Here is a 16,854-nt window from a genome sequence, read left to right as displayed (position 1 = left end):
TAGGGTTCAAGATACATAATATGGATAAAGGCAGTGTAATACCACTAATTTTGTTTTTCAAGGCTAGAAATACTAAATTGTTCCACCTTTGAGTGTTTCAGCTTAGTACCTTTCTTAGAGATTTAATGTGTAATGGGATCAATCCCAATAATTGCTGAGTTTGCCTTAGCAAAAAGGGTGAGGTGAGAAAGGAGAGGGAAAAAAAAAGGCTTTTCTTTTTTCCCCCTCCCTTCTGGTAAACAGTTTCTCTTGTGGGGAAGGGATGTGAGCTTCAGCAAAACTAAAGGAACTGGTGTGAATGGCTGCTATCCATGTGAAATAAAGAAGGGTTGTAATCTTGTGTCAAAAGTGTCTAGTTCAAGGATTTATAAATAACAGTGGCTGTTGTACATTCTGAAGGGTCTTGAGACTCCTTGGTCTGTAACTGCATGTAAATACTTTTGCTGTAGTAGCTGGATAGCAGATACTTGTTAGACACTCCAGTGGTATCATGGATACAGGATTCTTGATGCTGGGGCTTCTTTGAAGTTGGGATGTGCGAAGGGTTTTGATTCTGCGGCCACTCACATCCCCTTCCACAGCCCTTTTTCCTGCTGTTTGTTTCCGATTTAGCACAATGTGCGCTTTCCCGTGTCCCCTGGAGCAGCTTTGTGGGAAAGGTATGCTGTAATTGGTTTATAACCATTCATAATGACCTGGCAACTCTGAATAGCAACTGGGAGCAACTTAAGTTGTGATTTATTTAAGTAAGCTACATGGATTAAAGGCACTCCCAAGTGTACAAGTTGAGCTAGTTGCTTAATTGGGTGTAAATTTTCACATATAGCTTGGAAAGAGAGGCGTTTGTTTTGAAAGGCTGAATTTAGATGTATGGGCAAGCTTCTGGGCTGCTAAACCAATTTTGAGCAAAGTTTAATGTTGTCTTTTTTGGGGAAGTCTCAGTTTTTTAATTCAGCAAGTGCTATTATACCCTTGCCTCTTGTAAAGCTAATGAAATATTAACTTGAGCATTTAATTTGCAGCTGGAATATCTGACCTTGCTTTTGGTGCAGAAAAACAGGCTCTGATTTTGTAAGGCAGGATCGGTACCGCTGCTTTGGCTTTAGTCTTTTACCAGTTCATTGTATTCCTGCTCATTTTGTCAAGGCTCCATTGAGTTTGTTTTGTTTTGGTGGAGGGATTTGCTCACACGACGCCCATGATGCGCGCGACCCACCAGCTGCAGGGCATGATGAGGCGGCAGGCGCTGCGGCAGCCCTGGTAGTTGTAGGGCCACGGCTGGAAGCCCATGAGGGGCTCGCAGATCCGCTGGCACTGCGTGTAACTCCGCCGGCACTCGATGCAGCACACGCCCAGGTGATCCAGCATGGGGTCAAAGGCCATCCCTTCACCTTCCAGCTGCTGGAACGTGAAATGTTAAATGTCATCCCAGTGCTCTCATTCTCATGGAATAGCAGAATACATCCATGCTCCCCTTAACTCCACAAAGGGTAAAACCTGCAGTCTTGGGCTGTGGAAGTTGACAGAACTCCCACTAAGTGTCCCAGGCATCTTGCTTTATTATTTTTTTCTTTTGACTTGCTCTCTTTGGCAGAAGCATAGAATTGGTGCGATCACCCTTGCAAAATGGAAAGAGCAACAGGCAGCTCTAACTTATTTTTATTCTACTGTCCTTGCAAAAGCTCCGGCAACAGTAAGCTCCTCCCAAACTTTAAATATTAGTGACAGAAATTATTTCAAGATAGTTACCTGAATCTTTAATGTAGGTGAGAATTCCTGAAATATATGATGTGGTTTTTATGATTAGTTTTAGATTCTGTATTTTAATGCTTTTTACAGCCCTTTTAGGAAACTATTCCTCTGGTCCCCTGCAGTTTCCTGAGGATTTGGCTCTTGTCTCTGAGTCTGGTTCCTTCCCTCCCACCCCACTACACTTAGGTGCATTGTTGACAGTGAGAATTGTGTCTGTTCTGTAGCTGACAGTAAGGAGTTATATGGAGCAAAGCATGCACAAAATACCTAAAAGCCTTTACCCTTCAAAATGCCTCATTTCTGGGGAAAAAAAGGTAACTTGATATTCTGCTTTTGGAAACTTGGGTTGTTCTTTGCCCATTGATATTACTTCAAGAAAAGCAGCAGTAATGCACAAATGCTGAAGTACCAGTCAGGTTTTTACCTAAGCATTTGTCATTCATTTTTGGAAAGTAGCAACACAACAAAAAAAGTGACACAGAAAGGTGCCACCCCCTGTCTGGGCTTGCACAGGACACTAGTGACAGCTGGGTGTTTTTAGGGACCCCAGCAACTCCTTCCCAGTCCTGAGAGCAGGGAAGATGTTTTCTTGGTCAGGATTCATCATCCTTGAGTTCAGATACCTGCACCATGAACATCACCTGAGCTCATTGTCCAGACTCCACTTACAGTGAGTAAAGAGAAATAGCTCTAGGGAGGGTTCATTTCATCCTTCAGGAAACGCCTGGAGCATAATGAATGGTGCTTGTCCAGTGGCTGGCTCTAACAAAGCCTGGTGATAGGCATGGATGCAGGAGCTGTGAGGGCAAACCCTGCCCTGCAGCTGAGGGAAGCCTGATGGCTGCATCTGTCTGGCCCTTTTCCATTCGGCCTGGCTGCCCCTGGCTGGAAGAGCAGACCTGTGGCACTTGTACCTCCAGAGGCAGGGCAGCTCAGACCTCATGGAGATGGTCACCTTAGTGGCTGTGAGGAGAAGCTACATTCCAGTGCCACTGCTGTTTTACTGACCTCGTGAGAGAGTCGATTTAGATCCACTTTATTTGGAGTGATTAATTTAAGTTTAATTAAGGGATGTCAACTCGGCAGAATGCTGTCACAGTATAATGATCTCCTGCTGTTGCATAAATGTCAAGTCAAAGCTGGGACTTACTTCCAAAGCAGGAGGCATTTATCTTGTGACAGTGTTGTATTAAAATGACTTACTCCTGCTGCACCAAATGGTGGGTGTAAATTGTCTGGCGCTGGTGCAGCAGACTGGAAGGTGCCTCCTGCACAGCCAGTGTTCCTGCAGCGTGGCAGAGGTGTTGGGGCACAGCAGGGTGGCTCCTCTGCTCTTTCTGGGGGCTGCTGCTTCTTGAAGGGTGAGAACAAGTTTTACAACAGTCATCCTCCACCCACTGCTGCTGTCTCAAAACAGATTCTTCTCTGTCCTGTTATTGCCAGTCTAGGATTGCTTACCCTCACAGAGGAGAGGCTGAGCAAGAAATTTATTTGGCTGAACCTTTATCTCTTTGCACTCAGACACTTCTGCTGTGTTCCCCTGTAGCAGTCATGTCTGGTACTAATTTCTGTTTGAGAGCAAAGCATGTTTCTAGCTACTGGACTCTCTTCACATAGTAAATGATGGGTCTCAGCTGCCTGATCAAGACCAGCTTTGGTTTGTTTTGAGAAGGTGCTACCCTTGTCACATCTCCAGTGCTGTTTCCATATGGATCTGGAAACCTCAAAAAGAAACTCGGCATCAACTTGCCTTAACCTTGTGATCTCAAGCACTTGTGCTTGTTTCAGAAATCTAAAACTGGGAGAAGAGGATAGAGGGAAGACATTTTTGAGCTTCTTAGGTGTTTTACCAGTCTATTATTTCCTAGAAAAGCTGAACAAGCAAAGACTGTGCAGATAAAAAAAAAAAAAAAAGACAAGCCAGACATTACCAGTGTTACCTGTCCAACACAGTCCTGAGCTCTGAAGGAAGATTGCAGTGTAAATACTCACATTGTACGGGTTGTCTGGATTAAATGTTTGATCAGTTTCTTGTGCCATTGGCCTGGTTTCATTAGCCTGGTGGCCAAGCTCTTGAGTCAGCTGCACAGTGCGTGACCTGGGGTTTACTTCTTCAGAAACAGCTTCCAAGTCTTCCTCATCAAAGTTTGGTTCTGACTGGCGCTTGTTTCTCTTCATTTGTCTCCTCTGGTTATCTGAAGGAATAATCACCAAGGGACAATCTCACCTTGAGTGTGTCATTGTAGTTACCTAATATTTCAGTGATTTCTTTAAATATTAAAAAAGGAGAGGATGGAGGGCAGAGAGAAAGCCAAAACTGTGCCTTGGCAAACTTGACGTGCATCGCCATGGGAGCTGCTTGCCTTCCTCCGTTTTGTCTGCAGCCAATGCCAGTCCAAAGCAGTGTGATTGCCTTCCCCCCCTCCCTCTTCTCTCCTTGAGGCAAAATTTGAGGAGATTTGTTGGGGCTTTTTTGACCCAGCCTGTAGTCACTAACCCAGCAGCAATTCCCAGCACTAGCAAGACCAGCTGTTCACATCTCGCTTATTTTAAAAAATGCTTTTATAGGGTGGAATGGTGCCCTGCTCTCAAGGATATCTGGTTCTGGACAGCTTTGATACTGTTCTTTTGTTGCCCAGTGGGATATGCAAGGGAAGTGGAAAATATTGGTAGCTTGGTGTTTAGTCCACCGGTGATCTAAACTGTGGTAATTTTTTTTTCACACGTTGTCCCACCTGTTGTCCAGTTCTGATATTAACTGGACCAAGGAGGAATACATATTTTTGAGCCTTCTCTCCTCCGAACCCTGGAAGTTACCTGGAGGAGTTGCCATCTTCCTGGTGACTCCTGAACACCTTTGCTAAGCTTGCCTATGGGCCCCAAGTTGAGAGCTGGGACTGCCCCAGGGTCTCAGAAACCACCCACCAGCTGGCTGGCTTAAAGCATCTTGCTTCCACTCCACTGAATTCCTCTGGGGAAGCAGGGTAGAAAACAAGACAGGCTATGGTCCCAAACTCCTGACACCTGTTACCTGGTGTCAGCTGCCTACACATTGAGGGGGCTAGTTTAAGCTCTTGTCTTGTCCTTCTCTAGAAGTAGACTAACCTCTCTGGAAATGTTTCATTTCCTAGCAAGTCACCCACTTGGGTTATGCAAATTGTCTGAGTAAATACAAGGATGGAAAATATCTAGGGGATAAACTCCAAACCCACAATCTTGGCACGAGCCCAGGAAGGCGTGGGCAAGGGAGGAAAGGAGTCTGGTTTCCCAGATGTGCTAGTTTCAGTAGCAAACTTGATGAAGGAAGACATTTAGATGAAGGGAGGGATAACATACTTTTCAAATAAAAGAAATGTTACCTTTGGGATATGTTGGTCGCAGCCAGAAAATTGGAAGATCCCTGCAAAGCTCTAGAATTTTGGGGCTTAGGAAGCTGTTATGCTTGATAGGCTCATCTGCAGCCACCCAGATAAGGGAGTTTTTGTCAAATCTCACAGGCATGATTTCATCTTCCTGCAAATAGAAGAGCATAAATCCTTTGCTGCTCAGTGAGCAGTCATGTGCCTGCTCGCTGCTAATTCTTGAGCAGCTAACTGTATAATTATCCGCTGCAGCTAATGCTGAGCATCCTTCTATGTCATCAGTGTGAGGGAATCGTGCTGAGCCAAAGCCTGGGGAGAAGCTGCCTCCACTGAAATGAGGGGCAAAGCCTCCATCAGCTTTGCTGGGGCTGTGATTTCACCCATCTCACTCCTGGAAGTCTTCTGCCCCATGCATGAGGGCTGGGTGACAGAGTTCTTTCAGCCCAAAGCACCAGAATTTCAGGTGCTGGAAACCAAAGTTGTACCACCTTCAGCTAAGCAGCAATGGAATACCAGCAAAACCCAAGTCCTTCATCTTTTTTTATGTCCTGTTCTCATTTGACATACTCCCAATATATAACTCTATTTACAATGTGTGTATGGGGGGGGGGTGAGGGGAGGAACTTGTTCAAAAGTTTTAGAGAAGATTATAGGTTGAGAACTGCTCCAGCTTCCAGTTTCAAGTCAATGTGATCGGTCTGATTAAAGGTCTTGTTTGGTAAAAGCAATTCAATTGACCAAAAGCTTGAAGTGCAAGTTAAAGGAGCCTGCCTTTTTGAAGTGTACCCTGCAGGTTTTTGGTTCATATCTTCAAAGTAATGTAGGAAAATGCCAGTGATTGATTCTTTAAAGTTGTTAGTTCAAAGTATTATTTTACATAAAATGTGTAAGTATTTTATAGCAACGGTGAAATATTAAAAGAAAACTAACTTTTGAATCATGAAAACCAGCATGATTTCAAAGTTAAAATTCTAAATTGCTTTCATAAAAGTCATCAAGACTTGTTATATAACTGACTAGATCAATTTATTCCCTTGAGTTGTTGTTTCTTTAGTGTTTATTGATTTATTTTGTAGGTCTCAAGTCATTTAAGTTTGCTATCCAATCTGTCTACTGCTCTTTATTTACATTCTCCCACTTAAGCTTTTATCAACATCAGAAATATCTGACTCTAATTTTCAGAAATAAAAATATCCTTTGTTTCTGTTTGGAATGATCCTGACTTGTGAGCAGCCAGCCCATGGGTATCTATAAAACTCATTTTACTCAACAAATTGTGTAGGTAGTTGCTATGATGCCCATTGCAGGAAAACAGCATATGCATACTTTTTCCTAAATACTTCCATATCAGAGAGATGACTTGGCCCAGAAAAATAAATGCTACTTTGCCATTCCTGTAGTACATCTGGCCTGGAAAATTGAGTGAGGGGGAAAAGTTAATGTCTTAGTGGTAGCTCTGAACTGCTTGGTGCATGTGATTCATTACAACAGTCACATAGGTGATGCATCTTGGGAGAAGATGCACAAAAAACAGGACAAGGAAATAGTTTTACTGTCAGCAGGTAGAATTAGAAATAAGTTTTTGATTATTTAGGATAATGTCTTCAGGTCTGTGACTTTGTTTTTACAAAAAGATGAAAAATTCAAACTTTGACTTCAAGCAATAGTGCTAATTAAGTCAAGGCCAGCTGCCTTAAAAATAAGGCAAGGCAGGAAAAATGGAACTCTCTGTCTGGAATTCGTGCAAGTTCTCTTTCCCATCATGGGAAAAATCCTGCCGGCTTCAGGAGGCTTTGTAACATTTGTCAGCCTTTCTGACTCTATTAGGAAAGATCTTTTTCCCCTTAATTTTAAAGCAGATGTTCAGCAGTCACAGCAGCACGGCAGGAGGTGCAGCCTTAACAGCGCCTCTCTCCCCGCTAGCTTGCTTTTATTCTCCCAGGAGCAGAGCAAACCCAGGGAAAGGGGCTGTGGATCCCCTGTGCTTTCCTGCCAGTGACTGAGCATCCAGCTGCATCCAGGCTCAGCTGGACTCAAGTCACTGGAGCCACTCCTGTGTGAGCAATAACTTTGGGGGTCTGAGCTCTGGGAAACTCAGGCTTTGAGCACATAAAGCAGTTGGCTTTTTGGGCAAATGTGAGGAGATTTGGTGGTATCTGGGTGAGAGCTGCAGCTTCTGTGCTGGTTATGATACAAATTCTATGAAATTTAATTAACATGTAAAATTAAGTTTTATGCTAAGAAGGTTAAGTCATATTTTTTATAATAAATTATTTCTTCTGAAATATTTTAAATTTTGCAATGTTTTCCACAATTCCCTTTTTACTGTCTAGAGTGATGGAGTTCATGTTTCTGCTCAAAAGCATTGACAGAAATCTCCTGGGATCTACCACAGTCCTCCTTTGGATTGACTACAGCAGCTGCTTCTTCCACAGCCTCCCTTCCAGCCTTGTGCACAGCCTGGTCTCAGGCAGGTGCTCTTGTCATGGAGATCTCCTGTGGATCTGGCAGAAATCAGTCTGTGGCTTCCCCACTCACTAATCTGCAGCCTCTCACGATGTCTCTGGACACAGTGACATGTCTTGACACCAACCTTGTTTTTCTTACCTTTCAGGGTCTTCTTGCAACCAGTCATTGAATCCCAGCTATCCCACCCTGTCCCTACCATGAGCCAGAGTGGCTTCCAAATGCCATTTTTATTTGTATTTCAGTACCTCCTTTAGGCTGTCTCTATACAAAGATTAGTTAAAAAAACCAACAAACTACCCCTTACCAGCTCAGATGAGAGGCTCGCTTTAGCCATAGCATCAACTTCAGGGATGTGAGCTTTTGGCTGAGCTTTGATGTAACACTTTTCTCCTTCAGCAAAACGGATCCCAGTTATGCCCTGCAAAAGCAGAAGGCAGGGGGTTGTGCACAGCCCTCCAGCTCCTCACCACCCCCAAGAAAGTGCCTCAGCTCTGCTAAAATTGCCACTGAATTTTCAGTCTGAAGGGTAACCTTATTTAAAACCAGAAGCAATAAAACGCTCTTCCCTTCATCATTTTAGCTTCACAATTTTGGTCAAATTGGTCTGGAAGTTTTTGCTTGATTCCTGAAAGTGGGGGGGTGTTTTATGTAAGTGCTTCCATGCAGGCTGTAGGCTACCTGGAGTAGCTCTGTTAAGGAATTAGTTGACATGATTTGAACTGTAACTTAGCACCTAACGTAGGCAGTCTTGAAATTGTGCTAGCTGGTGGCATGGTACCCTTGTGACACAGTTTAACAAAAATGTGGGGGCAGTTCGGTTCAGTCTGTACAAATAAGTGACTGTGACGGCAAAGGGAAGTTTGTGACGGGCAGTTTGGTGCAGAAATCTGTGTGTGGGACTTTGTCTACCTACTAGGGTGAAATGCAGTTGCATAAACCATAGATTCTAGTTTTGAGCAAGAGAAGGAGCAAGTTTCCTGCAAGTCCTGGGACATACCTTCCAGCTCATGCCAGAACCTTGGGCATCCACATCTTGCCATTGTCTGTAGTGTCCACGTTTCCACTGTAGGCTTTGGTTATCCATAAAAGAGCTCTCTTCTACATTATAAATTTAGATACCTCGTTGTAAATGGCAAAATTGTTGTGTTTTTCATGTGATTGCACAAGTCAACCACCTAAATATAATTACCTAGTGTCCTTTAAGTTGTGCTGGTTTTCTGCCTGGCCTCTAGCTGCCAGAGAAAGGGGTGTGGGTGTCAGCATGACCCCTCTCATCTGCCTTGAAGAGGTATCAGGGATGCCTTCGTGTGCGGTGCTGGGTGCCACAATGGCAGACATTAAACTGTTAGGGGGTGTCCAAAGGAGGGGGACATGGTGAAGGGCCTCGAGGGGAAACTGTGTGAGGAGCAGCTGAGGCCTGTTCAGCCTGGAGGAGACTGAGGGGAGCCCTTGTTGCAGTTTCAGCTTCCTTGTGAGGGCAAGAGGAGGGGCAGGCACTGACCTCTGCTCTGTGGTGACAGTGACAGGACCCAAGGGAATGGCCTGAGGTTGTGTCAGAGGAGATTCAGGTTGGATATCAGGAAAAGGTTCTTCAGCCAGAGGGTTGTTGGGCACTGGCACAGCCTCCCTAGGGAAGTGGTCACAGCACCAGTCTGGCAGAGACCAAGAAGTATTTGGACAGTGCTCTCAGGCACACAGTGTGACACTTGGGATGTGCTGTGCCAGGAGTTGGACCTGATGATCCTTGTGGGTCCCTTCCAACTCAGCAGATTGTCATGTAGTGCAGCATGAGATGGATGGTACTGGGGCACCTGAGCCATGTCCTGTGTGTCTGCATGTCCTGCGTAGCTACAGGACACAGCCCCGTCACAACAAAATGACTACAAAAAGCAGTGAGAGAGGAGATGGCTATTCAAGGATGGATGCATTAGGATATAAGGCTTTGTGGTGTACCAGGTGTTCTAGGAATACCCTATATTGCCAAATCCAGGCCTTCTCTGACCATGCAGTCATTCCAGCAGTGCCAGTCATCCTAAATTGTTAATGTAAATACCAGTCTGTTGGAAGCCCATCTCTTCAGTTGCTTTCTCCTTTGTGTGCATTCTTGGCTGAAAACCCAAGTGGCATCATCCCTTTGCTGAGGTTGTCCCTGGCCCTCTGTAATGACAAGCAGGCACCGTCCCTGGGAGGTCCCTTGAGCCGGTTGGTGTTGGGAGCTGATTTGTAACCTGGCTGTGACAGACACTAACTCACAGGCAGCAACACACATGGAGCAAACATGAATTCAGCATCTCTCCAGTGGACTGTGCTTCTGTGCAGATGTGAAATGGCAAAGGCAAATGAGAAGAGCTTGCTGTGGATGCTCCTACTCAGCTGCTGATAATGTTGCTATGGTGATGCTAATGAGAGTTGCATAAAGGCAGAACCACAGCTGTTGGGAAAGTTGGGGGTCCAGCATCTCCTGGCATGGATTCGTTAGTTCTTGCTCAAAAGCCAAGGAGCTGGATTTCCTTGCCTTTCTAGATCCAGCAAGGGAAAGGTGGCTGCTCCAGAAGCAGAGAGGCTTCCTAGCAGCAACACCTTTGTTTTAGGTGCTGCTTTGACTTGCAGAGGGCTTAACTCTGAAGCTGAGTGTTTTGCACCTGAGACCATTAAACTGCAGGCTCTGGGCCCTGTGATGGGTTTGTGCAGCATCACACAGATGTGCCTTAGTAGCTCAGGGCAGCTCAGAGACCTACTCTGTCCGAGCTACTGAGCTCTGCTGAGGTTTGGCATCTGTCAGTCCAGGCTCTGCTGGGTAGCCACAAGTTGCTGGGGTGCCCAAAGTGTGTTTGCTGTCAGCCCGAGGGGCCCACACCTGGCATTGGTGCACAGATGCATAAACTGTGCCAAATGCCTCCATCCTCTGCCATGGGAATGAAACCAGGCCAAGCCATGGAGAGCAGCTCCCATCCTTGATCTCAGGGCAAAGGAAGCTCCCCAAGTCAAGCACTGCAGAGTGGTCTCTCCTTGGCCTACTGTATTGACCCTCTGCTCCTCAGACAAGGATGTCTGGGGGAGGTGTTTCTGCCAGTTCAAACCACATGAAATAGTGACAGAGTTGTGTCACAGCCTGACAGAATGTTTTCCTAGTTAGACCCCAAGGTCTCATGTCACATCTCTGCTCAGCAGTTTGAAAATGCAAAGTATTTACATGGAGTCAAACCCGATGCAGCCTAATCCACACCACTTCCTGGAGTGGTACCTGGCATGGCTGATCTCCAAAAAGCACTTTGATTTTTGTTTTGGAGGAAACTGCCTGTCTCCCTAGGAATGCAAGCCAGGAGAGCAAAAATGTTTGTGTGGATGGTTGGAGGCTGGAACCTGAGACTAAGTGGGGCAGAGAAGTCAGGGCAGAACAAGGTGTCCTTAAGAGTCCAGCACTGGAGTGTGTTACATGAAGGACAAGAGTGGCACTACTTACGATCTGAAAATCATGGACTTCAACTGCCTCTTCACTCCCACTTCCTGTTTTGAATGTCTCTAAGTTGTTTCCAGCATCTATTTCCATTGATCCATCTTGTACTTTTCCATTAATGCTCATAGTATAGTGAACGTTGTACACCTGGAATCAATAAAAGAGCGGTAGCACATGCCAGTAATTACTTACTGCCTTCCTCCTACACCAGGCAATGGTCAATCTGACTCTCATATCCCTATTTAGCTCCCAAATTTTGCTGCTGCAGGCATTTGATAACCCTCCAGCAACCAACAGTGCACTACTTCAGCACAGGGGTCAGCTGGCAGTGGGGCAGCCAGCCCTGAGAGGTTGTTGGGTCTCCATCCTTGGAAGTTTTCACAGCCTGACTGGATAAAGCCCTGAGCAACCACCTCTGACCCCACGGCTGTCCCTGCTCTGAGCATCAAGTAGGACTAAAGATCTGAGATCCCCCTTCCAGGGAGTGCTTATAGTTTTACTTCAAAAACAATGTGGGGTGAGTCCACATCCATGTTCACTCTGGCCTAAAAACCCTCTTCTAGGACATTTAGGAATTTCTTGTTATGCTGGCATGATTCCCAAAGGACAGCAGGCGTGAATGTCCTGCTCTGAAGGAAGCCAAGCCCTGTTTATCTCTTAGGATGAACTGCTGAGGCACAGGAAAACAGGTTCCTCTTGAATACGAACACACTTCCCAGCTTGTAATGGATGTGAACTTTGTTTAAATTGGATGTGAAGTTGTATAGGCTGGTATTTTCCTTGTCAGCGTATTTGCCCTTATCCTATTTTCAATGAGGAGAGCTATGGCGTGGTTTGTATTTGCTGGAGGACCACAATCTGTGGAGGGGTTTTGTGATTCTCCTGTGCAGCTCTGCTAAAAGTGCTGCACAAGCAGTTTATTTTGGGTCTTAAAAAAGCCCTTACAGCATTTTAATGAAAAATTTACACTGACAGCTAGAGACAAATTTCTTCTTCTCTCACCTTCACTCAGGGAAGTCTAAGGTGCTAAAGATTTATGGTTCCTCAGTTATACACAGCCACTCCCATATTTCTGCTTTCTAGGACTCCTGTTGAAAGTGGTCCATAAAACCAGACCAGTGTATGGTCTCCCCCTGACAGGGGCTGAGCTGGAGTTGAGATTTTGATACCCCTGTCATTTAGGGAAGAATTTAAAGATATAAAATAAAACCAAGAATTTTAAAATTGTGTTAGTTTTTTAAAATTAATTACCCTGGATATAATTTTTGCAGTTGCTTCCTAAACATTTGCAACTCAAGTGCAGCTTTCTGAGCTTGGAAAAGTAACTCTCAGCTTTCCCAGTGTCTTCACCTAGAGAGCAGCTTTGAAGCTTAATGGAAACTGTGAATGTGACATATTTTGTATGGCTGAATTTAGATGACAGGAGCATTAAAAAAGGGAAGCATTATCTTGTACTCCACAAATGCACCTACCTGCTCAGAGCTGAAAGCACTGTCCCCTGCCTATGCCACCATTTGCATCCCTCTCCCTTTTCAAAAGTCCAGAGAAACACACAGTTCTTACAGCACGTCTTAGAGGTCAGCAGTGTGTCCTGTCTTTTTGCTGTAAAACCTTGTACCTTTCTTTCTGATTATCTGAATTATCCCCGTGTGTAGGGGTGTATCTCACAGGGCCACCTTTGCTCTGGCTGCTGGAATTCACACAAGGCTCTCCTTGATGAGGGCTGGCATGTGGCCAGAGGCAGTACAAAACTTCTTCCAAAGTAAATTCAAAGGTACTAATTTAATTTATGGAGAATGGTACAGTCATGTGTGTACCATCATGTTTCAAATATGTTTTAAACACAGATTCTGTGTAAACAGAAAGAAAAATTAATCTGTAAACATGTTATAATGCTCTGAAGTTTGAGTCTTTAACTGATCACCAGCTTCTCAGTTTCATTCTTTCCATAAAGTGTTTCTCATGTACCCCAGAAACTGTAAATAATAAAACTTAACTTTAAAAATTGCTCCACAGCTGCAAACCTAAGTGTATGCACAGGTATACAAAGCACCAGAAATAACAGTGCCTGTTAATGGGTTAATTACAGTATTATATACTTGAGGGTCCTGGTAGAACCTGGACTGAGAATGCAGATGCTATGAAAAAAGAATGTACACATTTCAATGTTTTTTTGTCCTGAGAGCTGGAGCTTGCCCAGGACGTGAATCCCCAGGGACTTGTTGGGGTTTGAGTTCACTGAGGATTTGTGAGCAGAAATCAATGTGCAGTCTATGCTCTCAAAGACGTGTTTCGTGTTTGCTAATAAATGTGCTTCCAGGAAGCTCCATCCGCACAGCCGTCAAAGACAGCGATTATGGGTTTGGGTTTTTAGGTGTTTGGGGGTTTTAGAACGGAAAAAAACCCTACAGGTCTGCTTAAAGACCTCTTTATAGACCTCCTCGCAAGGAGCGCTTCCAGCCCGTGCCTCCCGTACGTGCGGGGGCTGCCCGCCCACCCGGCCCGGCTGCGGACGAGCCCGGGGCCCGGCCCGGCGCGCTCACCTGCCGCTCCGTGCCTTTCCAGAAGTAGAAGGCGCCGATGGCTCCGGCCAGCAGCAGGAGGGCCCCGGCGATCAGCACCGCGGCCCCGGCCTTCAGCAGCCGCCCCGGTCCGGGGGGCGCGGCCGCCGCGTACGCCTGCGGAGAGCGCGGGTGGAGCAGGGACCCGGCAGGGACCCCGCCCCGGGACCCCCGGCCGGACCCGACCCGATCCGACCCCTTTTGTCCCCATCCGGCCCGCTACATCGCGACCTGTCCCGACCCCACCCGTTCCCCACCGTCCCAAACCAACCCGTCCCCTCCCGTCTCGACTCGCTGGATCCCGTTCCATCCCAACCCATGCCCACAGGTTTAGTCCCGATGCCACCCTGTCCCGCCCGGTGCCAGCCGGCAGCACTCACGGGCGGCAGGCACAGCTCCACATCGTCGGGCCCCACTCGGGCGATCGGCACCTTCTCGGAGCCCTCTGCCATGGCTGCCGCGGGAGGGAGACCTGCCCGGGCTCGGCCCCGGCCCCGGCCCCGGCCCCGGGCCTGCACCGCCCCGGCCCGCCCCGCTGCCGGCCCCGGCCCCGGCCCGCGGGGAGGGCAGCACCGCCCAGCCCCGGGCACAATGAGCTCCTTGAGCTGCCCGGCAGCCGGGGGAGCTCCCTGAGACTGTGCCGTCCTGCCCCATCGCCGCCCCCTCCTAGCGACCCCTGGGCGTCGTCTCCAGCTTCCCCCCTTCCCGAGGGGGCCGGGGATGTAGGGGACCCGCACCCCGCACCCCGCGGCGAGAAGAGGGGCGCCCCGTCAGACAGACGGCCGTCGTAAAAAAACACCAGCTTTTTAAAATCGAACAACGTGTTGACTGATTTTTTACACTTGCCACAGGAATTTACAGGCGCTGGAGCTGACAAAGTGCAGGTCGGCGACTGCTCCACAAAACACCTCGCTGACTGGCACAAGCCAACAGCCTCCGGCTGAGCCCCGTGTCCAGGCTGGGCACAACCATTCTAATATTGTACATGGCAAGCTTTTAAAGGCTACAGCTGGCTATGTGTGTCTATCCACGTGTCCGTCCATGTCTGTGTTTCCTTCACACCCCTTATGGATGTCCTGCCTGTACATACATACACATGCCTGTGTGTGCACACTTTGATGCTGGAAAATAAACTGTGCTGGACTCCTTTGGGGCTGATGGAGTCAAACACAAAGCACAGCATCCTTTGTAAGGCTGGAAACCGAGACACAGACACTAGCTGCAAAAGGAGTGTGATGGGGGGTGGGTCTGAGTTGTGCCCCATCCTACCCTGCCCTTCTTGCTCGTTGTGCCAGCTCCAGCTGCCCAGGCAGGCAGCAGTGGGGAGGGTTCATCTGGGGAAACCCTGCTGCACGGGGCCCCTTCTCACTCCAGAGCAGAGCCCACACCAACCAGCTCTGCTGCAGCAATGTTCTTTTTTTACGTATGTGTCTCTATTGATATTTATCTTCCCCTTCTCCATTTTGCTCATCTGGCAGGTTGTTCAGTTGTTACACACTACTGACACATTTCCCCCGCCATCTTAGAATTTCTGGGATTCTTGATAGTGGAAGCCAGCTGATGACCTTGTCCCACCATGGCTCATCCCACAAAAGGAAAGTCTGGCCCCCACTGCTGATTGCCTACATCTGACTCTCCTCTGTGCCCCAGTCCATAACAGCAAAAATCTTTGTTTTTCCATGTCTGAATCCCCTTAACTGAGTTAACCAGTAGTTAAAACCCCATCATCAGGCACTGCAAAAGCAGAGAAAGCTCAGGCTCTCCTGACCACCTTGTGTTTGCTGAATCCTAGCAAACTGTGTTGACTGAATCCCAGAGACATACAATTCCCATTTTCCTCCCCTTCAACCTAAATTCATCCTTTCCGTCGATTACTGTCGTTAACGATCAGACCTTCAACCAAAATTTAACGGGCAGAGTTGCTGCTGAAAATAAACACAATCACAGCTCATTAAATCAAAAGCAAAACCCACTGTGCAACTTCCTAAACTAGGACATATTCCAACCCGCTCTTGAATGACATACTGTGGTAGTTCAGGCTAATAATAAGATTATGATCCTCTTCATTAGCAAGTATTTTGTTACACCAAAAATCTCGTGAATGGATATGTCTATCTTGGCAAAATGTGAGAATCCCAGCCTTTGATCTCAAACCTTCATTTAGCATCTTTGCTTTAAAAAGACAGATTTATTTTAAGGTCCCTGTGCTTGTCTCCCATGGGAAAATGTGCCAGGGAAGGAGTGCTTGCCCAGGAAGAGCTGCTGCTCACTGGGGTTCAGCTTGTTTGAGCTGCTTCCCTGGGACTAAGGAGAGGAAACTACTGTCCCTCCCATCCTGGCATGAATCTGAGTGCCCAGTGGCTCCTTTCTTGGGAGGTGACTGGAAGGACAGAGGGAGGCTGAGCTGTTTTGTCTTGCAAAAGTGTGGCTGAGGCTGCCCTGACAAGGACTGTTAGCAGAGACACTACCAGTGCAAGAATGAATAGGTGGAATTCTGTGCTGGATATTCACAAATGGGGCCTTCAGTGCTCTGTGGTGAAATGCAATATGCCCCCTGGAGCAAAAAGGAGAGAGTGGGAAGGCTCACCCCCACCCCAGGGATGGGGCAGCAGGGGCCCTGGCAGGTTTTAGCATGGGCAGGTTCGAGCAATTCCAGGCACTGGTACCAGCTGCAAGTTGACCCACAGGGATTGGTGCCTGGCTGCTGCTCCTTGGGAAGCTGCAGTGTGAGATGGGTCCTGCTCACCTGGGGAAGTGCGGGTGGGAGAACCAGTCCAGTGGGAGGGGGCTGTTCTGCTTAAACCCTGGGAGAGAAGCTGTGCAGCATTTCCTCCTCAAGCCAAGGTGCAAATACCCTGAGTAATCCTCCAAACATATTTTTCTCATGCAGGGAACAATCCCAGATTATTTTTTCCCAATTCAGAGCATCACTGCCTTTTCTTCTTTTGTTCCATAGACAGAGGAAGAGCAGCATGAAATTTCAAGCAGTGAAAAAAATTGCTCCTGTTACAAGGTTCACAGTTTACCACCTCAAGCTAACCCCTATGCTCTTGCTTTGCCTTTTGTGTGGGCACAGAGCTGTTTTCCTTGGAGGGTGCAGGGAGTGCATCTTTTACCGTTTGATTGATCAGGTGACAAGAGAGAAAACAGGAGTTTTTAGACAGATGCAAATCTGTGCAAACAGCTCGGCATTCAGCAGCTCCAGACTCTCGCTGCAGAGTGCAAAGACGATTGCAACAGCCACTGTTTGCAG

General features: G+C 47.0%; 1 protein-coding gene across 1 annotated transcript; it reads right to left on the bottom strand.

Moving 5' to 3' along the window:
* Window positions 1-721: 721 nt before the first annotated feature.
* CNMD (chondromodulin) lies at window positions 722-14,108 on the bottom strand. Its single transcript, XM_064713981.1, has 7 exons — window positions 13,982-14,108; window positions 13,584-13,718; window positions 11,047-11,187; window positions 7,888-8,001; window positions 5,112-5,265; window positions 3,745-3,947; window positions 722-1,401 (listed from the first exon to the last, which is right to left on the bottom strand). Exons 1-7 carry the CDS (start codon window positions 14,051-14,053, stop codon window positions 1,186-1,188), a joined length of 1,035 nt encoding a protein of 344 aa, XP_064570051.1. The 5' UTR covers window positions 14,054-14,108; the 3' UTR covers window positions 722-1,185.
* Between the last annotated feature and the right edge of the window lie 2,746 nt (window positions 14,109-16,854).

Source organism: Zonotrichia leucophrys, chromosome 1 (genome assembly GCF_028769735.1).
Source record: "Zonotrichia leucophrys gambelii isolate GWCS_2022_RI chromosome 1, RI_Zleu_2.0, whole genome shotgun sequence".
Lineage (NCBI taxonomy): Eukaryota > Metazoa > Chordata > Aves > Passeriformes > Passerellidae > Zonotrichia > Zonotrichia leucophrys.
Note: the sequence above shows the minus strand (reverse complement) of the source record. Positions and strands in the feature narration are given on the sequence as shown.